Source organism: Oncorhynchus mykiss, chromosome 6 (assembly GCF_013265735.2).
Source record: "Oncorhynchus mykiss isolate Arlee chromosome 6, USDA_OmykA_1.1, whole genome shotgun sequence".
NCBI classification, from domain to species: domain Eukaryota; kingdom Metazoa; phylum Chordata; class Actinopteri; order Salmoniformes; family Salmonidae; genus Oncorhynchus; species Oncorhynchus mykiss.
This window is the reverse complement of record NC_048570.1, coordinates 69,991,724-70,014,983: the sequence shown is the minus strand read 5'-3', so window position 1 is coordinate 70,014,983 and position 23,260 is coordinate 69,991,724. Positions and strand designations below refer to the sequence as shown.

The window sequence follows — 23,260 nt, the reverse complement described above, 5'->3', positions numbered from 1 at the left end:
ACAGGAATTAAAAAGCATAGGCTATTCGATACTTCAAATGCATTTATTTAGGACATAGTACAAATAAGTAGTACTGGATGAATTGATGATAATCCTAAACGGGTCTAATGTCACGAAACCCGCGCGGACTGGGCTGCATTACGATCCCATGTGCCAATGATATTATTTCTAGGGGGAAACCCGGAAGAGGATTATGGAGCGAAGGTTATACCGAGCAGCATTTTGCCGATCGTCTTGTGAAGCAATGTAGACAAAGCGGTCAAAATACACCCATGTTGTTGAACTACAGGGGAGCAAAGTGGTCTCACAAGTGACGGACCGACCATTTCGCAATCACTCGCACCCCTTCGTGTTATTGTCCAATATTTTGCGTTGTTGCATTGAGACGTAAATACTTCATTTTTGTCGTCTGCGAGAGACATGGGAAATGGAATGAACAAGGTAGTTTGTGTTTTTGTTATTAATGTTTTGTTATTTTGTTATTATTTGTTATTTTGTTATTCTGTTCTGTTCAATGGCTTGATTGTTATTTTGTAACAAGGCACTTCCTCAGAGGGGCGTAAACGTTGCACATAGATATGCGCGGAATATATTATGTCATGGTATTTACATCAGTCATCTACATGTCTATCTGCAATACTGAACGTCCTATGGTCCCCTGAATAAAACCAAAGGGTAGGCTACTCATCACACACTGTTAATTAATATAATAACGTGAAAACTCATACAGGTTTGGATTTAGGGTTTCAAATGGAGAAAAACACCTAGCCCTACTATTTTGACTGTTTTTTAAAGCCCTTATTGTTATCTGTCAATAGTTGGGTGTTTTAATTTTTGTATATACAGTACCAGTCAAAGTTTGTACAGAAGTATTCATTCAAGGGTTTTTCTTTATTTTAATAGTGAAGACACCAAAACTATGAAATAACACATGGAATCATGTAGTAATTAAAAAAGTGTTAAACAAATCTAAATATTTTAGATTCTTCAAAGTAGTCACCCTTTGCCTTGATGACAGCTTTATACACTCTTGGCATTCGCTCAATCAGCTTCATGAGGTAGTCACCTGGAATGCATTTCAATTAACAGGTGTGCCTTGTTAATTTTGGGAATTTCTTTCCTTCTTAATGCGTTTGAGCCAATCAGTTGTGTTGTGACAAGGTAGGGGTGGTATACAGAAGATAGCCCTATTTGGCAGATGACCAAGTCCATATTATGGCAGGAACAGCTTAAATAAACAAAGAGAAACAACAATCCATCATTACTTTAAGACATGAAGGTCAGTCAATGCAAAACATTTTATAAGTGCAGTCTCAAAAACCATCAAGCCCTGTGATGAAACTGTCCCTCATGAAGACCGCCACAGGAAAGGAAGACCCAGAGTTACCTCTGCTTCAGAGGATAAGTTCATTAGAGTTACGAGCCTCAGAAATTGCAGCCCAAATAAATGCTTCACAGAGTTCAAGTAACAGACACATCTAAACATCCAGTGATCAGAGGAGACTGTGTTGAATCAGGCCCTCATGGTCGAATTGCTGCAAAGAAACCACTACCCAAGGACACCAATAATAAGAAGATACTTGCTTGGCCAAGAAATTCAAGCAATGGACATTGGACCTGTGGAAATCTTTTCCTTTGGTCTGATGAGTCCAAATTTGAGATTTTTGTTTCCAACCGCTGTGTCTTTGTGAGACAGAGTAGGTGAATGGATAATCTCTGCATGTGTGGTTCCCACCATGAAGCATGGAGGAGGAGGTGTGATGGTGTGGGAGTGCTTTGCTGGTGTCATTGTCAGCGATTTATTTAGAAATCAAGGCACACTTAACCAGCATGGCTACCCCAGCATTCTGCAGCGATACGCCATCACATCTGGTTTACACTTAGTGGGGCTATCATTTGTTTTTCAACAGGACAATGACCCAACACACCTCCAGGCTGTGTAAGGGCTATTTGACCAATAATTAGAGTGATGGAGTGCTGCATCAGATGACCTGGAATCAACAATCACCCAACCTCAACCCAATTGATATGGTTTGGGATGAGTTGGACCTCAGAGTGAAGGAAAAGCAGCCAACAAGTACTTAGCATATGTGGGAACTCCTTCAAGACTGTTGGAAAAGCATTCCAGGTGAAGCTGGTTGAGAGAATGCCAAGAGTGTGCAAAGGGTGGCTACTTTGAAGAATCTAAAATCAAAAATATGTTTTGTTTTAACACTTTAACATTGTGTTTGGTTACTACATGATTCCATATGTGTTATTACATAGTTTTAATGTCTTCACTATTATTCTATGATGTAGAAAATACACTGCTCAAAAAAATAAAGGGAACACTTAAACAACACAATGTAACTCCAAGTCAATCACACTTCTGTGAAATCAAACTGTCCACTTAGGAAGCAACACTGATTGACAATAAATTATACATGCTGTTGTGCAAATGGAATAGACAACAGGTGAAAATTATAGGCAATTAGCAAGACACCCCAATAAAGGAGTGGTTCTGCAGGGGATAACCACAGACCACTTCTCAGTTCCTATGCTTCCTGGCTGATGTTTTGGTCACTTTTGAATGCTGTCAGTGCTTTCACTCTAGTGGTAGCATGAGATGGAGTCTACAACCCACACAAGTGGCTCAGGTAGTGCAGCTCATCCAGGATGGCACATCAATGTGAGCTGTGGCAAGAAGGTTAGCTGTGTCTGTCAGCGTAGTGTCCAGAGCATGGAGGCGCTATCAGGAGACAGGCCAGTACATCAGGAGACGTGGAGGAGGCCGTAGGAGGGCAACAACCCAGCAGCAGGACCGCTACCTCCGCCTTTGTGCAAGGAGGAGCACTGCCAGAGCCCTGCAAAATGACCTCCAGCAGGCCACAAATGTGCATGTGTCTGCTCAAACGGTCAGAAACAGACTCCATGAGGGTGGTAATGAGGGCCTGACGTCCACAGGTGGGGGTTGTGCTTACAGCCCAACACGTGCAGGACGTTTGCCATTTGCCAGAGAACACCAAGATTGGCAAATTCGCCACTGGCGCCCTGTGCTCTTCACAGATGAAAGCAGGTTCACACTGAGCACATGTGACAGTCTGGAGACACCGTGGAGAACGTTCTGCTGCCTGCAACATCCTCCAGCATGACCGGTTTGGCGGTGGGTCAGTCATGGTGTGGGGTGGCATTTCTTTGGGGGGCCGCACAGCCCTCCATGTGCTCGCCAGAGGTAGCCTGACTGCCATTAGGTACCGAGATGAGATCCTCAGACCCCTTGTGAGACCATATGCTGGTGCGGTTGGCCCTGGGTTTCTCCTAATGCAAGACAATGCTAGACCTCATGTGGCTGGAGTGTGTCAGCAGTTCCTGCAAGAGGAAGGCATTGATGCTATGGACTGGCCCGCCCATTCCCCAGACCTGAATCCAATTGAGCACATCTGGGACATCATGTCTCGCTCCATCCACCAACGCCACGTTGCACCACAGACTGTCCAGGAGTTGGCGGATGCTTTAGTCCAGGTCTGGGAGGAGATCCCTCGGGAGACCATCTGCCACCTCATCAGGAGCATGCCCAGGCATTGTAGGGAGGTCATACAGGCACGTGGAGGCCACACACACTACTGAGCCTCATTTGGACTTATTTTAAGGACATTACATCAAAGTTGGATCAGCCTGTAGTGTGGTTTTCCACTTTAATTTTGAGTGTGACTCCAAATCCAGACCTCCATGGGTTGATAAATATGATTTCCATTGATCATTTTTGTGTGATTTTGTTGTCAGCACATTCAACTATGTAAAGAAAAAAGTATTTAATAAGAATATTTCATTCATTCGGATCTAGGATGTGTTATTTTAGTGTCCCCTTTTATTTTTTTGGAGCAGTGTAGTACAAATAAAGAAAAATCCTGGAATGAGTAAGTGTGTCCAGACTTTTGACTGGTACTGTATATATTACACGTCTTTGTGTCCCGTTAACGGTGATGGAAGTGTCCAGAAGCACCTCTGGGCACCACTGTAATTCCACCCTGACTGAAGCTCTAGGCTTATCTGAATTTCAGAGGACACTAACATCATAGGCAGGCATATACTTTTTATTTTGACGTCTTAAATAATGCAGGAGTCTTGTAATGTCTAGATGAGATCATGATCGGATCGCTACAGCTTTATTGCACAGCTTTGTGTCAACATGGCCTTAACCATCAGAGTTGGTTCAGTGCTCCTCACTCACAGTCATGCCAGGCAATACTATTTATTACATACCCTATAAGGCTTGATTTAGCCACGAGAATGGTCCCTGTTTGTTTTCTCAATTGGGAAAATACTGTTTGACCAAACTGGACACCTGAATATGTCCTACGACCATAGATAAGGAGCATCACTAAGGTTAAGGCCATGCTCAAATTGTGAATATCTAACTAGTGAAATGTCTCTTTGTTTTCCTATTTGCAGGTTGTTGATGGGCTCTACCTGGGAAATATCAGAGGTGAGAACAGGATTCTGTTGAAATCCATTCAGTTGTTTTATATGTTGCACAGTCAGGCATCCCACCCAAGAGACAACACTCACTAATTCCCTAGGTGAGGCACCAGCAGCAGCTTGCTTGAATCCATGGCAGCTTTCAAAGAGACTCGGGCATTTTCTTCTGTTATTGATGCACACGAGCTTTACTTTCTCTGTCCTTCTGTTGTTATAATGTTGTAAGGTACGGTCAAATCTTACAAGGGAAGAGATAACAAGAATATCTAGTGAGTGGAGTATAGTTATGTATAGATCAAAATAGAGTAGCAGAAGGTTATACGTGTACTGTAGCTCAATGAACTAAGGCATGGCCTGAATTAAGGCTGCTGCATGCATCATACTGTATCCATCAGTAGAATATGGCACATTTACTCCCTCTGGTAGTGTTGGTGATTTATCTGCTCCTCAGCCAAGGGGGTTTCTGCCCTACCAGCTTAATGTGACATAAACCCTGCTATAATTTTAGCCATACTGTTGATGGCTTCACAAAATGGTCCAAGTACTGCTCACACACTGAAAATAGCTTTAAGTGTCAAGGCCAAATGATTGCTACCCAAATTACAGCCACACAGTCACAGATGCTGCTTCTGGGCAAGCCACTCCTGGGTCTTAAACACTTCAAATGATGCATTTCCTCTCTCTCATTATGGCATTGCTTTGTCTACTGAGGGTCTCATAGAAATTCACTGAGAAGAATCACTGATCGACATTTTCTCCCTCCCTTCGTCTTTTGCCAGACTCAGAGAACAGAGAAAGTTTGTCCCAGAACAACATCACCCACATCCTGTCTGTGTATAACAATGCTAAACCCGTGCTGGAGGTGAGTGGAGCAGGCAGCCATGGAGGACACAAGGCCAGTTTCATAGACAGACTGAATACATTGTTGTGTATTGAGTCAGGCTGGAGTAGGCTTCATTCTGGTTTAGTTGGTCAAGAACTGAAATGGGATTTCATGACCATTGACCATAACCTTGAATAACATGTCTTACATGAGTCAAACCTAAATATTCAAATGATTTTCAACTTCCTCATACTCAGTCAGTGAATATGGGATGTTGTCTCAAATTCTAGAGAGACGTCTAATAACGTTTTGGGTCAATATTCAGTTCCTTGATTTGATTCATGGGAATTGTGTAGTGTAATGAAATCCGTACAGTATGACATACTTTTGTAGAAGTGGAAAACAGAGATTTTGTAGTACATAGTTGAAGCCTGCTGGGGGTAGTGGTGTCTCAGTTTAATACATACCAGTGACATTGGGCTGAAGAACTTCAGACAAAGCTTTAACTGTTCAATAAAGCACTTCACTCTTGAAGCATCATATTTTAGTTTTATTTGACCTATGTGGTTCATTTATAAAACTCAGTTGAGTATGTATTTACTTGACTCATCCAACAACAATGTGCAGTTGATGACCACACACCTTACCTACTAATTACTGTTTCAAACAATAGAAAACATTACAAGAATGCTAATTGGCAGAAAGTGAATGATATACCGCTGATAAACTGTACTGTGACCACACTTAGATGGTATGTGTTGTGTGCAGAACAAAACTGACCCTCGTGTTGTGTTTGTACTCCTATCTGTTTACCTCTCACAGGACATGACCTACCTGTGTATCCACGCAGCTGATGTGTCTAGCCAGAACCTGTGAGTTACCACACACACTCACACACACACCATTCATTGTCAAACAAATCCACCAACACAAGCCACTCCGCTGTGTACCATCGTCAGAGGTCCCTCTTTTCTTCCTGTGAACAAGACATGACTCATGTGTCATATTGTTTCAACAACATCAGTTGAACGTAACTCTTCAGTTTGTGTCTCCAGGGTGACACACAGGCAGGAAAAGTAGATTAGTCACTTTGTCGTTGAAACGACTGAAATAAGCCTGGAAGTCTTTTAAAGGTTCCTACAGTATGTATCAGGTAGAGATAAACAAGGTACCTACATTATCAAGTCAGAGACCAAAACAGTAAAATAAAACACTAAGACCTGATAATCTAAAGGACTCTGAGAGAAAGACATCTCAGTTTGACTTGTCTGGCTTTGCTATCAGAGCAGGAAAGAGTGTGGAGATGGTGCAGTATTTTAAATGGCTGTAGTTTTATATAGACCCCATCACCACTGTGTGAAATGAGCTAGATAGACTGCTGCTGCTTCACGTGTGTTGTCAAGTCCCCCTCTGTCATTATAGCAGCAGACCAAAACATTTACTTCTCTGTCTCTAAGCTGCTCTCATGTTTGGTGGGTCGCCATTGGCATACTACCATTTAGTATAAATACTGTTATAAAAGAAGTTGCAGAAATGAAACAGTTGAAAATAAATAACAATTTTATAATCAGGGGTTGGAATAATCAGGGGTTGGAACCGAAATCATTTCCCAATCATTTCGTTCTGAACAGAACCACTATTTATTTTGTTCCGTTCCACTGTTCCGACCAGCAAAATAAAGTTCTGAACCGGTTCGAATCCCAAAAAAGTACCAGTTTATATCGTTCCTTTCTGTTTCTTTTTTAACCTGTGAAATCTTCTGTTTTTTACATTTTACTCATTATATTACTTCCCCAATCAGCACAGATAGAGCAGGCAAGCTAGTTGTTTACATGCATGATGGACAGACAAGTGTAGCCTATTGCACAAGATGTGACTGAAATTTTCTGAGTGGGGAGAGAACGAGAGTGGGTTAAGGAGCAGGCTTGAAGCACTAGGCATCTTGTTATTATATGAATTAGTTCCACAGAGTTATACAGTAACTAGGCCTATAATATTCTTAACTAGCATTGAAAAAGTTAATACATTTTTCTTTAGCTAATGAAAAATATCTCTCCCCATCTTCTCACGCTTTTAACGTCAGTACAGTAGCCTATGCTTCGGAAGGGGAAGAGGCAGGTAACTTAAACATGCACACACACCGGCAAAGATTTTTAGCTTGCAGGCAGACGCTGGAATAAGTTTCTGAGTGACAGAGTGTGGGCTTTGCATTGGCACTTTGTTGCATTTTTTGTGGAACTAGAAAAAAATGCCTGGAACGTAAAATAACGTTATTAACCGGTTTTCCTTGCTAATAAAATAACGCTTCTGTTCCGGAACGGTATGGATCACTTTCATTCCCGGTTCCATTTCTGTTCCTTGAAAAATGTCATTCTTTTCCGGTTTTCGGTTCTGTTCCTTGAACCGGTTCCAACCCCTGAAAATGATAATACAAATGCTGTAACAGTGTGAGACGAGAATCATTTCAGTAGTAAGGGACTCCGACTCTAGTGTTGTTGTGGTCATTGGAGGCAGGTCTTTCATGTCACTTGATTACACATTGTGGTTATTTGAAAAGAAAAGTAGGGTCAGAGTCCCCCTAGCATCACATGGTAACCCTGTGATGTCTCTCCAAGTGACTTGACAGCTGAGGGTAGAGTCCCTGTAGCACTGAGAGTGTTCTCCTCAGCTCTGCTCTGCTCTGTGTGGGTGTCCTTCCTTCCACCCATGCCATTATCACTTTCACACTCAGTCTTGAGTAGAGTTGAATATTTTCCCCGGATGTAAAAAATGTTCCATCCCGAGAATAAATCACTTTTCTCTCAGCTGGTACCTGAGAGGTATTTCCCCCAAAACCGGAAGTGTCATTCCAAAGCATATAAAACATATACACTGAGTGTACCAAACATTAGGAACACCTTCCTAATATTGTGTTGCTCCCCCTTTTGCTCTCAAAACAGCCTCAATTCATCGGAGCATGGACTCCACAAGGTGTCGAAAGCGTTCCACAGGGATGCTGGCACATGTTGACTCCAATGCTTTCCACAGTTGGCTGGATGTCCATTTGGTAGTGGACCATTCTTGATACACACGGAATATTGTTGAGTGTTAAAAATACCAGCAGCAGCGTTGCACTTCTTGACATTCTCAAGCCAGTGCACCTGGCACCTACTACCATACCCCATTCAAAGGCACTTAAATCTGTTGTCTTGCCCATTCACCCTATGAATGGCACACATACACAATCCATGTCTCACTTGTCTCAAGGCTTAAAAATCCTTCTTCAACCTGTCTCCTCCCCTTCATGTACACTGATTTGAAGTGGATTTAACAAGCGACATCATTAAGGGATGATAGCTTTCACCTGGTCAGTCTGTCATAGAAAGATCAATGTTTTGTACGCTGGGTAAGTACAGTTGAAGTCGGAAGTTTCCATACACCTTAGCCAAATACATTTAAACTCAGTTTTTCACAATTCCTGACATTTAATCCTAGTAAAAATGTCTCGTCTTAGGTCAGTTAGGATCACCACTTTATTTTAAGAATGTGAAATGTCAGAATAATAGTAGAGAGAATGATTTATTTCAGTTTTTATTTCTTTCATCACATTCCCAGTGGGTCAGAAGTTTACATACACTCAATTAGTATTTGGTAGCATTGCCTTTAAATTGTTTAACTTGGGTCAAACGTTTCGGATAGCCTTCCACAAGCTTCCCACAATAAGTTGGGGGAATTTTGGCGCATTCCTCCTGACAGAGCTGGTGTAACTGAGTTAGGTTTGTTGGCCTCCTTGCTCGCACACGCTTTTTCAGTTCTGCCCACAGATTTTCTATAGGATTGAGGTCGGGGCTTTGTGATGGCCACTCCAATACCTTTGTTGTTCTTAAGCCATTTTGCCACAACTTTGGAAGTATGCTTGGGGTCATTGTCCATTTGGAAGAACCATTTGCAACCAAGCTTTAACTTCCTGACTGATGTCTTGAGATGTTGCTTCAATATATCCACATCATTTCCCTTCCTCATGACGCCATCTATTTTGTGAAGTGCACCAGTCCCTCCTGCAGCAAAGCACCCCCACAACATGATCCTGCCACCCCCGTGCTTCATGGTTGGGATGGTGTTCTTCGGCTTGCAAACCTCCCCCTTATTCCTCCAAACATAACAATGGTCATTATGGCCAAGCAGTTCTATTTTTGATTCAGCAGACCAGAGGACATTTCTCCAAAAAGTACGATCTTTGTCCCCATGTGCAGTTGCAAACCGTAGTCTGGCGGTTTTGGAGCAGTGGCTTCTTCCTGGTTGAGCGGCCTTTCAGGTTATGTCAATATAGGACTCGTTTTCCTGTGGATATAGACACTTTTGTACCTGTTTCCTCCAGCATCTTCACAAGGTCCTTTGCTGTTGTTCTGGGATTGATTCGCACTTTTCGCACCAAAGTACATTAATTTCTAGGAGACAGAACGCGTCTCCTTCCTGAGCAGTATGGCGGCTGCGTGGTCCCATGGTGTTTATACTTGCGTACTATTGTTTGTACAGATGAACGTGGTACCTTCAGGTGTTTGGAAATTGCTCCCAAGGATGAAACAGACCTGTGGAGGTCTACAATTTTTTTTCTGGGGTCTTGACTGATTTCTTTTGATTTTCCCTTGATGTCAAGCAAAGAGGCACTGAGTTTTAAGGTAGGCCTTGAAATACATCCACATGTACACCTCTATTTGACTCAAATTATATCAATTAGCCTATCAGAAGCTTCTAAAGCCATGACATTATTTTCTGGAATTTTCCAAGCTGTTAAAAGGCACAGACAACTTAGTGTATGTAAACCTCTGACCCACTGGAATTGTGATAGAGTGAATTATAAGTGAAATAATCTGTCTGTAAACAATTGTTGGAAAAATTACCTGTGTCATGCACATAGTAGATGTCCTAACCGACATGCCAAAACTATAGTTTGTTAACAAGAAATTTGTGGAGTGGTTGAAAAATGAGTTTTATTGACTCCAACCTAAGTGTATGTAAACTTCCGACTTCAACTGTATGTCTGGATTTGATTAGAGCTTTGATTGGCATAAACATTCAAGCCTGAAGCCACCTGAGTCCGTTTGAGCCATACATTAAAGACATTTTATGAGCCTAAGCCCAAAAAAGCACATATGATTGTGTCATTTTCCAATACATAGCCACACATTACGCTGGCCACGCACCACTTTTAGAGATCCTATAAAAGAGAGAGCTACTTCCCTGGTACCTATGACCTGCACCATCTGTTGAGTTTGTTCTGTGTCCACTATCCATGTTAATTACGGCTCATTACATTAGTATTGTAGAACGCTGTGTAGCGCAGTAAGTATAACTACCAGGGTGGAATATCCTACCCTGCTTTTCATACCTGGACAGAAACACCCTGTCTGCCAGTCAGTCAGAAAAAGACAGACACTAGTGTTATAGACATGCTCCTTAACTTTGGCGTCTAGTAAGTATTTTGTTTAACCTCCCGTAAGCAGAGCATAACTCAGTCAGTCTGTCAATCACTTGTCTTCTCAGAGGAAAATAAGAAGGAGAGAGATGATGATGAGGGTCGTTGGAGGTTGCGGATGAGGGGAGGAGGGGATGTTGTTGGGTTGGGGGGCCTCTGACCCCCCTGTCGCAACCAACTGGTCTGCAGGCAGCAGGAAGGAAGCCTTGCTGTGACATCCTGCTGTGCCTCGGTCACCAGGCCTATTATAGTCCCTCTCTGTCACAATCCCTAGGCTGGGAAAACAGGGCTAACGGTCTCCCTACTGGTTTCAACACGTCCCCCTGTTCCCCGCTTTTAGAGACCAGGCCAGGGACTGACATGGCTAGGGGCCCTAGGGGCTAGACTGGGGGCCTCTCTCCTGTTGAGTCTCTGAGAGTATGTCATTATTGTGGTAGGATGCTGACCTGACCCCCACTTCATGTTGTTTTATTAAAAACTCAAGAAACAAGAATTAGAATTAGATTCAGATGTCCTATATCTTCAGTTACCAGATATCACAAACTAAAGCACTACAGAGTCTTTGTTTGGATTCAACCATACAGTTCGCCACTGTCCTTCATTTGTGATTATAATATGGGTGGTTGAATGCTAATCAGCCCTGAATGCTGATTGGCTGACAGCCGTGGTATATCAGACCGTATACCACGGGTTTGACAAAACATGTATTTTTACTGCTCTAATTACGTTGGTAACCAGTTTATAATAGCAATAAGGCACGTCAGGGGTTTGTGATATTTGGCCAATATACCACGGCTATGGGCTGTGTCCAGGCACTCCGCGATGGGTTGTGCGTAAGAATAGCCCTTAGCCATGGAATATTGGCTATATACCACTCCTCCTCGTGGCTTATTGCATAAATATACACTGAGTATACCAAACACTCCTCCCCTCCCTCATTGCAGTTCTTGACACAAACTGGTGCGCCTGGCACCTACAACCATATCTGTTTCAAAGGCGCTGAAATATTTTGTCTTGCCTATTCACTCTCTGAATGGCACACAGACACAATCCATGTCTCAAGGCTTAATTTTTCTTTAGCCTGTCTCCGCCCGTTCATCTACACTGATTGAAACGGATTTAATAAGGGTTCATAGCTTTCACCTGAATTCACCGGGGCAGTCTGTCATGGAAAGAGCAGGTGTTCTTAATGTTTTGTAACCTCAGTGTAAGATCCTAATTGTTTTTGTTTTCATTTGGAGTTCAGCCTCTCAAAACACAAAACAATCACCACATAATACATTTCTGCACATTTAACAAGATAGCCGGAAACCTCTGGACCAGAAATAATTTGAAAAGTGCTGAGGAGACTTCCTTCAGCAAGAGTTTGACTCCAAATGAGAAGGAGGGAACGTGCAATCCATCTATTTTAGCCCCTGGCTGTTGAGTTGGTTGGGTAACCAAGCAGACTTTGCTGTTATAGGACAATACTCCCCACCATATGACTCTCCTATTGCGCAACACTTCACTACTATTTCCTAATAGTGTTTGGAGTGGTAGTCATAGACCAACACCAAAAAACAGTTTAGGGTAGACTGAAGGAGAATGTTAGTTGGGGTATATGCTGTATTGAGCTACATTACAGGTTATTGTAGACAGGAAGGAGAATGTTAATTGGGGTATATGCTGTCTTGATCTACATTACAGTGTAGGGTAGACTGAAGGAGAATGTTAATTGGGGTATATGCTGTCTTGATCTACATTACAGTGTAGGGTAGACAGGAAGGAGAATGTTAATTGGGGTATATGCTGTATTGATCTACATTACAGTTTAGGGTAGACTGAAGGAGAATGTTAATTGGGGTATATGCTGTATTGATCTACATTACAGTTTAGGGTAGACTGAAGGAGAATGTTAATTGGGGTATATGCTGTATTGATCTACATTACAGTTTAGGGTAGACAGGAAGGAGAATGTTAGTTGGGGTATATGCTGTATTGATCTATATGAAAAGATGATCTCTAAAGATGGAATGATAGTGGTTGTAAAGTCTGGAAGGGGAAGCTGAATAGGAGTCCCCTATACTCTCATTACCTCACAGTCCTACAAAGGTGCATGAATTGACAAACCAACGGGTTGTGTGAGAGAGATTAAGACTTTCTTGGGTGACAATGGAAGTTGAATAGAAAATAATTCTAGGTTCTCCTGGTAGTGTCCAGTGGAAAGTTCTACTAAACAAGACAAGATCACTTCCACCAACATCTCGAGAGTAACCTACCCATCCCTTCCCCCTCCATAACATCGTTATGCGTCTTTTCCTACTAGCACTGTTCCTACTAGCACGATTGTGATGTGTTGTTGTCTCACCTACAGTAGCTATCTTAAGATGAATGCACTAATGTAAGTCACTCTGGATAAGACCGTCTGCTAAATGACTAGACTGTAAAATATGTCCTGGGACTTCCCAGTGGTGTGATTTTTAGACACAGATACTTGGGTATAATACAGGACAGGTATCTGGACATCATGACTAAGATGAAACGGATTGAAGGAACTTGTGCTGTGCAGAGATGGGGTCCAGATGACTTTTACACCTTAGTTTCACTTCTTCCTGTTCTTTCTCATATCCCATAAAATGTGAAATGAAATCAATTTATATATTTATACATCTGGTCTCACCTAAGGCTGTGGCGGTCATGACATTTGGTCAGCCGGTGATTGTCAAGCAAATAACTGCCAGTCTCACGGTAATTGACCATTAATTAACATGAACACATTTAGCTTCTCCTGGCTTCCACACATTGCCACTGATGCAGATCTTTGGTACATCTACATTTTAAAAAGTTGAATATATCCATGTAAGAGCCTACATCATCACAATAAATCTGTGATTTATTTTAGACCGGTCTAAATAAACATGATATGAAGAAAATGTAGTCTATTTCAGAAGAACAGAATAGCACACTCTGAGTTGTCCTTGTGTTAGGCCCTGATCTGGCTATGCCATATGGCTGTGGAACTGTACACTAGTTCATTAAGCAGACAAGATTTGCTTAGAATTCTGTGACATTATTTTACATGATTGTATAGAATGAAGAATACAATTGAACATAGCTGAATAAAATAGAAAGGATATTTTCTCCAAACATTTTAAAGGAGTGTGCATATGCAGCTATTCTGTGTTGAGCGCTTAACAAAGAAACAGGTACTCCTAAAATACTTAATTTCAAGTTATTTATGTATCTTTGGTTGTGATACAAACACCGGGCTATATCTTCTGATTTTTAATACAATAAGGCTGCATGATGTGACTCTAATGATGCGACTCTAATGATGTTTTGAAAAAAGTTGCATGAAAGGCATGAGCTCTGCTTTGTTTTTTGCAAAGGCTGTACACACTTTGACAAGCTCTTGATAATGCCTTGAATTTTCCGGTGGCATCAACTTTGTGTGGCTGTAATGTCACATAAAAAAAAATCTATGTCTTTTGCGGCCAGTGGCCATTGTGGTCTTGGGCTGAATATAATGATTATAATTCCCTTCTCCCGGTTGCACGCTCTGAAGCACCTCTCACTCACATGGCTCTCCATCATGTGACGGGTCTTTCTCACAGGCTACAAGTGAAGACAGACACATCGGGGAGGCAACTGTGTGCATCCTTATCCAATTCCGAGGAAGAACTGTCCACATTTACTTTTCGTCAGCCAACAAGTTGAGTAGGTCAGCGAAAGCACTATCCTATGTCAATCTACTTTCCCCCATAGTACAAAAGTCGACATATTCTGTGCGAGAAATAAATATTCCAAATATAGTGTAGGACAGTTGTGGGATGTGATAGATTCCAAATTAATCCAACCACTAGCATCAAAACAACTTTTTTAAGCAATGAGCCTGAAGCAACAGATCAGAACGTTTAGCTTAAAATGTTGGTAAACTATTAGGATATTTCTTCACATTATAAGTGCAGCAATGTGCACACTGTAGTAAGCTATAAGCACAAATCTTCCATTAGCAGGAAAACACAATTCTCAAAAGTGACCGCAAAGGTAATTATGAATGTAATGCTTTTATTATACAGTGGGGAGAACAAGTATTTGATACACTGACGATTTTGCAGGTTTTCCTACTTACAAAGCATGTAGAGGTCTGTCATTTTTATCATAGGTACATTTCAACTGTGAGAGACGGAATCCAAAACAAAAATCCAGAAAATCACATTGTATGATTTTTAAGTAATTAATTAGCATTTTATTGCATGACATAAGTATTTGACCACCTACCAACCAGTAAGAATTCCGGCTCTCACAGACCTGTTAGTTTTTCTTTAAGAAGCCCTCCTGTTCTCCACTCATTACCTGTATTAACTGCACTTGTTTGAACTCGTTACCTGTATAAAAGACACCTGTCCACACACTCAATCAAACAGACTCCAACCTCTACACAATGACCAAGACCAGAGAGGGTGTAAGGACATCATGGATAAAATTGTAGACCTGCACAAGGCTGGGATGGGCTACAGGACAATAGGTAAGCAGCTTGGTGAGAAGGCAACAACTGTTGGCGCAATTATTAGAAAATGGAAGAAGTTCAAGATGACGGTCAATCACCCTCGGTCTGGGGCTCCATGCAAGATCTCACCTCGTGGGGCATCATGATCATGAGGAAGGTGAGGGATCAGCCCAGAACTACACAGCAGAACCTGGTCAATGACCTGAAGAGAGCTGGGACCACAGTTTCAAAGAAAACTATTAGTAACACACTACGCCGTCATGGATTAAAATCCTGCAGCGCACGCAAGGTCCCCCTGCTCAAGCCAGCGCATGTCCAGGCCCGTCTGAAGTTTGCCAATGACCATCTGGATGATCCAGAGGAGGAATGGGAGAAGGTCATGTGGTCTGATAAGACAAAAATAGAGCTTTTTGGTCTAAACTCCACTTTCCGTGTTTGGAGGAAGAAGAAGGATGAGTACAACCCCAAGAACACCATCCCAACCATGAAGCATGGAGGTGGAAACATCATTCTTTGAGGATGCTTTTCTGCAAAGGGGACATGACGACTGCACTGTATTGAGGGGAAGATGGATGGGGCCATGTATCGTGAGATCTTTGCCAACAACCTCCTTCCCTCAGTAAGAGCATTGAAGATGGGTCTTGGCTGGGTCTTCCAGTATGATAACGACCCGAAACACACAGCCAGGGCAACTAAGGAGTGGCTCCGTAAGAAGCATCTCAAGGTCCTGGAGTGGCCTAGCCAGTCTCCAGACCTGAACCCAATAGAAATTCTTTGGAGGGAGCTGAAAGTCCGTATTGCCCAGTGACAGCCCCGAAACCTGAAGGATCTGGAGAAGGTCTGTATGGAGGAGTGGGCCAAAATCCCTGCTGCAGTGTATGCAAACCTGGTCAAGAACTACAGGAAACGTATGATCTCTGTAATTGCAAACAAAGGTTTCTGTACCAAATATTAAGTTCTGCTTTTCTGATGTATCAAATACTTATGTCATGCAATAAAATGCAAATTAATTACTTAAAAATCATACAATGTGATTTTCTGGATTTTTGTTTTAGATTCTCATACTCTCATAGTTGAAGTCTACCTATGATAAAAATTACAGACCTCTACATGCTTTGTAAGTAGGAAAACCTGCAAAATCAGCAGTGTATCAAATACTTTTTCTCCCCACTGTAAATGTGCATTTTTATGGTGAAAATGATCTTCCCCATACTTGAAACTCACATGCTTCATATGTATGCCAGTTAGTCTCTACACCCGTTGTAAAACAGATTATTGTGCTCCATTTTGGAGCACAATAATTAGGCTTGGAGAAGCCTAAAAAGTGTATCACTGATCATATCAGGATGTGGATTGTCTTGTCATAGGTGAGACTAGGGCTGTTAAGATGACCATATTACCATATTAAGATGACCACCAGCGGTCGAGTCATGATGGCAATCAAATTCCACGTGACCATTTAGTCATGGTAATTAGGCTTGGAGAAGCCTAATTACAGTGACTAAATGGTCACGTGGAATTTATTCTGTACTTGTACCTATAAGGCCATATGTTTGTGTCTTTGCAGATCACAGCATTTCAAAGAGAGCATCAGGTTCATCCACGAATGCCGTCTAAATGGAGGGGCCTGTCTGGTGCACTGGTACGTACACCACCTAACCATAAACCACTAACTTTCTGTTGACCGTACCTGACACCTCATGACTATGCTCTCCCTGTCCCTGTCCCATAATGCAGCCTGGCCGGTGTGTCCCGTAGTACTACCATGGTGGTGGCCTACCTGATGACCGTCACCACCTACAGCTGGGAGGAGTGTCTGTCGGCTGTTAAGGCCGTGCGTTCCTTCGTAGGCCCAAACTATGGCTTCCAACAGCAACTACAGGAGTACCAGATGAACCAAGTCACAGAGGTAGGTACACACACATTGAAACACACACACCCTGTATATCAAATCACATGCCACATGCGCCGAATACAACAAGTGTAGACTTTACCGTGAAATGCTTACATACAAGCCCTTAACCAACAGTGCAGATCAAGAAGAAGAAAGTATTTACCAAGTAGACTAAAATAAAAAGTAAGAATAAAAGGTAACACAATAAGAATAACAATAACGAGGCTATATACAGAGGGCACCGGTACTGAGTCAGTGTGCGGGGGTACAGGTTAGTTGAGGTAATCTGTACATGTAGGTGGGGGCGAAGTGACTATGCATAGGTAAGCAGTGTACAAGGGGGGATGTCCGGTGTACAATGTAAATTGTCCGGTGGCGATTTTTATAAATTGTTCAGCAGTCTAATGGCTTGGGGATAGAAGCTTTTGAGGAGCCTTTTGGTCCTAGACTTGGTGCTCCGGTACCGGTGGCCGTGCGGTAGCAGAGAAAACAATCTATAACTTGGTTGACTGGAGTCTCTGACAATTTTATGGGCTTTCCTCTGACACCGCCTATTATATCGGTCCTGGATGGCAGGAAGCTTGGCCCCAGTGATGTACTGGGCCGTTTGCACTACCCTCTGTAGCGCCTTACAATCAGATGCCGACAGTTGTCAAACCAGGCGGTTTTGCAACTGGTCAGGATGCTCTCGATGGTGCAGCTGTAGAACTTTTTGAGGATCTGGGGGCCCATGCACAGTCTTTCAGTCTTCTGAGGGGGAAAAGGTTTTGTTGTGCCCTCGTCACGACTGTCTTGGTACGTTTGGACCATGATAGTTCGTTGGTGATGTGGAAACCAAGGATCTTGAAACTCTAGACCCCCTCCACTACAGCCCCGTCAATGTTAATGGGGGCCTGTTCGGCCTGCTTTTTACTGTAGTCCACGATCAGCTCCTTTGTCTTGCTCACATCGAGGGAGAGGTTGTAGTTCTCTGACCTCCTCCCTATAGGCCGTCTCACCGTTGTTGGTGATCAGGCCTACCACTGTTATGTCGTCAGCAAACTTAATGATGGTGTTGGAGTCGTGTTTGGCCATGCAGTCGTGGGTGAACAGGGAATACAAGGAGGGGACTAATTACACACCCCTGAGGCGCCCCAGTGTTGCGGATCAGCGTGGCAGACGTATTGTTGCCTACTCTTACCACCTGGGGGGGGGGCCCTTAATGCTCCAGGGGCGCTGTACAATGGTGACCCAGTCCGTGACCCCACTCCCTGCGGGTGTCTCACGGGGAGTTGGGATATGCAACAAAAAAACAGGACAAATATAAGCACCCCCCAAATTGTTGTTATTATTCTACAGCTTCCCGCAATTCAATGTGGGCAGAAAAACACCCTGTAACACAGCTCAAGTGTAATATTTAGACTTGAATAGTTCAGGTAAACAATTTCAGTGAGTAAGAAGAATGCCGGTTAAGGCCCACCTTTTCTCAAACACCCACTCGGAAGCCAAACTGTTAGCTTACTCCCACTCATAGTACAGAGTCACAGGAATGTGTCATCATTCAGCTGCTATCAGTTAATGATGCAGCCGTTTTTTACAAGGCCACTCCTGCCCTGTCAGGTTCATACTTTTGGTTTACTTTCACTTCTGTAGATGGAGGTGGGTCTCTGACAGTAAACCTGGAGCCCATCCTTCCTGGTTGCCTGACTTAACTTTGTATGGCCTACCAGGGATCTTCCTAAACTCCTCATACTGCTCATTAGCAATCTGGGAGATGATCTTTGTGATGACTGATGGCTTTCTCTGGACTTGCTGTTATGACCGAGGTGGGTTATGAACCCTCAATGTATCTAGGCAAACAGAAGACCACTAGATCATGTGTAAACTGTTACTATGTGACTTTCATCTGGGCCACCAGAAATACATAAGTTATTTAATTAGAAGTGCCACCATCATGCATATGAACCGTGACTTCACTCTCATGTCACTAGACCTACACTAAAGTGTTTGCTGGTTTCAAAGTGAGTATCTGTGTTGTCAGTTTATTTATACGCATCTGCAAATTATTCACAGAAGATGTAGTGGGGTGAGAGGTTGCTGAGAAGGGCTTTGTTTCTCTAGCTGATGACATGCACCCAGCCAGTGGTACTCAGTATGTGTGTGTTGTATACAGAAGGGGAACTGGAGGGGCTTGCTGAAATTGCATTAGCCTGGTACTAACCATCACGTGACTGTAATTACTGTCAAAAGCTTGCAACATGTCTTCACTGAAGAAAAAAACATTTATTTTCTTATTGTTTGGTTGAGTTGGCAGTGATTTTGAGGATCAAAGGGGAAATGGAATTCCTTTCTTCATGTTTTTCCCACGACTGTGTCTTAGAGAGAATTTGCTCTTGTCTCTTTTATCTATAGTGTTATACTTTATATAGAGGTGATCAATTGTATATTTTTTTAATTTCACAACACTTTGCCTAAAACACTGATACAACTAAGGCATGTCTGTTGTTAAAAATGATTATAAATGCATTGTTATGTGGGTGTTTTGTTGTGCGTAAGGTAAGGTTCAGTAAGTGTGATAGTGTCTTAGGGGTTGTGTCCAGGTCACTGTTCCTTAGTTTGGACTTTGACTTACTTTAAATGGATTCAAAGCAGGGAGATGTTTTCAAACAAACAAAACTGAAATTTACATAATTTGTTCCAATTTTGAGTAATCCTTTTCTCATGAATAGTTGATCTGGAAGTGAAAACTGGTAAAGGAATGATGGAGAGTCTGACTCAAAGCTGGGTTTGGGACTCAAGTCTCCCATCTGTCCTTATCGTGTGTAGTCTAACTGTTCATTGTACCTACCTGTGTATTTTTGAAACACAGTCCATTTTCTTGTAAAGAGGTTTGAGTATGTTGTATGGCTGGTTATGGATGGTGGTAATGTGTGGGAGTCGCTGTGACACCTGACGGTTGTGTGGGAGGAAACATACACAGTGACACACCTGATGTCACGACTTCCACCGAAGGTGGCTCCTCTCCCTGTTCGGGTGGCGCTCGGCGGTCGTCGTCGCCGGCCTACTAGCTGCCACCGATCCATTTTTCCTTTTCGTTTGTGTCTGTCTGTATTGTTTACACCTGTGTCTGATTAGTTGATTTCGGTGGGTATATTTACCTCCACTGCCTGCTAGTCTTTGTGCGGGATTGTTTTCTGTGGTTACGTTATTTAGGGGTGCGTGTCTGCACCACGGGGTTTATTTTCTCAAGGCAGTTGTGCCGTTTAGGTATTGAGTTTAGGACTAGAGGTTTCTCCTCCGTGTGTAGCACTTTATTTCCCTGTGTGTGGCAACCTCGTTTGGGCGTGTTTCAGTCCCATGTTGTAGTTGTGTTTTGGACTACTCATTAAACTATTTTGCCACTGGGAATTCCTTGCTCTCCTGCTCCTGATTCCTGCACCTCCCTCCGTCAGGAGGCACGTAACACCTGAACACAACTCTTCTCTTTTACCAGACATGGGAACTGTCTTGGTTCATCTGGAACTCCTGCATATATTTTGTATATAACATTAAAATTATACTGTATTTCATGATTACTCAACTAATGTAAATAATGTACCACAAGTTTGTTAACCTTTACACTACTGTAATAAATTATAGGTCATTTATAAGAAAATTACTAAATAAATACACATTGCAATCTTTTGTTGAACTATCACATTGGTGGCTATGCATTGATACTAGTAGCCACCCACCACTCCATCCAACACCTGTCTACCAGAAGCCCATGATGTGATTTTCAACACCTGTCTACCAGAAGCCCATGATATGCTGTTCCGTTGTTTAAAATGTTAGCCACGTCTTCCCACAGCACAGCTGAGAACTACACTGATCAATCCCACTGTCCTGTGTGGAAGTCTGACCCAAAAGAGCATAAACTCCACTATACTCGGCTGGTCTTACAAGGACATCCATGTTTGATGTGTTCGGTGAGGGGTAGCAATGTTCATGTCAGAACAATAATATGTCCAACTGTGTTGTTGTTTTAATGTCTCACTGCATTTCCAAAATGTTCATAAATTATGTCTATAGATCCAGCAGTGTGGAGCACATCTAAGCTGCATAACCTTGATTAGTGAACACACAGGTGGCAAAAGAATATGACAACTGAAGCGAAACGAAACTGAATGTTTAGGTTCATTAAGTTCACACTAGTGTGAACATTTTATTTGTCTCTTTATAATCTACAGTTCCCTCTTTGTATTCATATTGCGTTACTGAAATGGAACATAATTCCATATATTACTTTCAGAGACACTTTCAGTTCTTCCTATTTCGCAATATATATGGTGTTACACAACAAATGATTAGATGGTTATTTCCTGGATTCCCTCCAGAAACCGCAGATCTGGATGGTCTGTTGGACTTGTTGACCTAAATGGTTAGAGCTTTACTGTAAGGGCAAGATGGAGCATGTCCCACAGGTTGTGGTTCCACTGCGGTGAAAGAAGGGCTGGGTAATGTTCAATTAACGTATGGTGTGTTACACTTACAGAATCACCAGGACTGACATAGAAATGGAACACATGAATAGAAGGAATGAAAAACAATATCGGTCAAATACAATTTCTTGTGTATTTGTATTTATTATGGATCCCCATTAGCTGCTACCAAGGCAGCTAATGAAGATGGCGCCGGAGCTAATGAGGATGCGCCGGAGCTAATGAAGATGGCGCCGGAGCTAATGAAGATGGCGCCGGAGGGCTGCCGTCTTATCGGCTCTTAAACAACCATGCTATTTTTTTTGATGCGTTGTTCTTTACTTGTTTTGTACATAAAGCTGCTACTACCTTCTCCTATGACGAAAAGAGCTTCTGGACATCAAAACTGGGATTACTCACCTAAAATTGGACGAGGAGTTTTTCTTCAATGAGTCGGACGCGAGGGATATACTACGGACACCCGACCAGGCCCAGATCCCCGTGATTCGCTGGAAAAGGAAACGTAGGTTTCGCGGAAAGAGATCAGGATGCCTTGTGAGGATCAGGCGACGAGTGGCTAATCCGCCCATGACTTCCATTCTGCTAGCTAGCTAACGTTCAATCGCTGGAAAATAAATTAGATCAACTGAAAGCACATATATCCTACCAAACAGGACATTAAAAACTGTAATATCTTATGTTTCACAGAGTCGTGGCTGAACGCCGACACTAAGAACATACTGCTGGCGGGTTATACACTATTGGCAGGACAGAACCGCAGCCTCTGGTAAGACATGGGCGGGGGCCTGTGCATATTTGTGAACAATAGCTGGTGCACGATCTTTAAGGAAGTCTCAGGGTTTTGCTCGCCTGAGGTAGAGTATCTCATGATAAGCTGTAGACTACACTATCTACCTCGAGAGATTTCATCTGTATTTTTCGTAGCTATCTACAGACCGAGGCTGGCACTCAAACCGCACTCAATTAGCTGTATTCCGCCAAAAAGCAAAGAGGAAAAGCTCATCCAGAGGCTGCGCTTCTAGTGGCCGGGGACTTTAATGCAGGGAAACTTAAATCAATTGTACCTCATTTCTATCCGCATGTTAAACGTGCAACCAGAAGGAAATAAATCTAGACCACCTTTACTCCACACATAGAGACGCGTACAAAGCTCTCCCTCACCCTCCATTTGGCAAATCTGACCATAACTCTATCCTCTTGATTCCTGCTTATAAGCTAAAATTAAAACAGGAAGCACCAGTGACTCTGTCAATAAAAAAGTGGTCAGATGAGCCAGTTTTGACCAGTATTTGGCTGAGCTGAACACACTGAGCAAAACGTGTGAATTTGAAAATCTGAAAGACTCACTAGTGAAAGACAGGATAGTCTGTGGCATACTTGATAATGGACTCAAGGAGAGATTGCTGCGGATCAAGATTTAACTTTGGATAAAGCAGTGAATATGTGTCGAGCAGCTGAAACCACCAGAGCACAAGCTAAAGAGCTGTGCAGGGATGAGACATCAGTGCATGGAATAAAAAGAGAGGAGCACCACACACAAGGCCTTACAAAACAAAAACAAGCAAAAGAGAGAAATCAAAACACTACATGCGGAAAATGTGGATTTATCCACAAGCCAAAAAAAATGCCCTGCACATGGCAAATCATGTAACAACTGTAGGGAAAATCGAGGAGATTGAAG

General features: G+C 42.5%; 1 protein-coding gene across 2 annotated transcripts in view; it reads left to right on the top strand.

Moving 5' to 3' along the window:
- Window positions 1-51: 51 nt before the first annotated feature.
- Window positions 52-23,260, top strand: part of dusp22a (dual specificity phosphatase 22a) — a 38,988-nt gene continuing 15,779 nt past the window's right edge. The window contains exons 1-6 of one of the 2 annotated variants that reach the window (XM_021607486.2): window positions 109-441; window positions 4,432-4,465; window positions 5,238-5,320; window positions 6,104-6,153; window positions 16,793-16,867; window positions 16,963-17,134. In XM_021607486.2, the coding sequence (XP_021463161.2) occupies window positions 421-441; window positions 4,432-4,465; window positions 5,238-5,320; window positions 6,104-6,153; window positions 16,793-16,867; window positions 16,963-17,134 (435 nt within the window). In that variant the 5' untranslated portion in view covers window positions 109-420. Of the gene's footprint in view, window positions 442-4,431; window positions 4,466-5,237; window positions 5,321-6,103; window positions 6,154-16,792; window positions 16,868-16,962; window positions 17,135-23,260 lie in introns of both variants that reach the window. The other variant, XM_021607487.2, reaches the window with a different exon arrangement.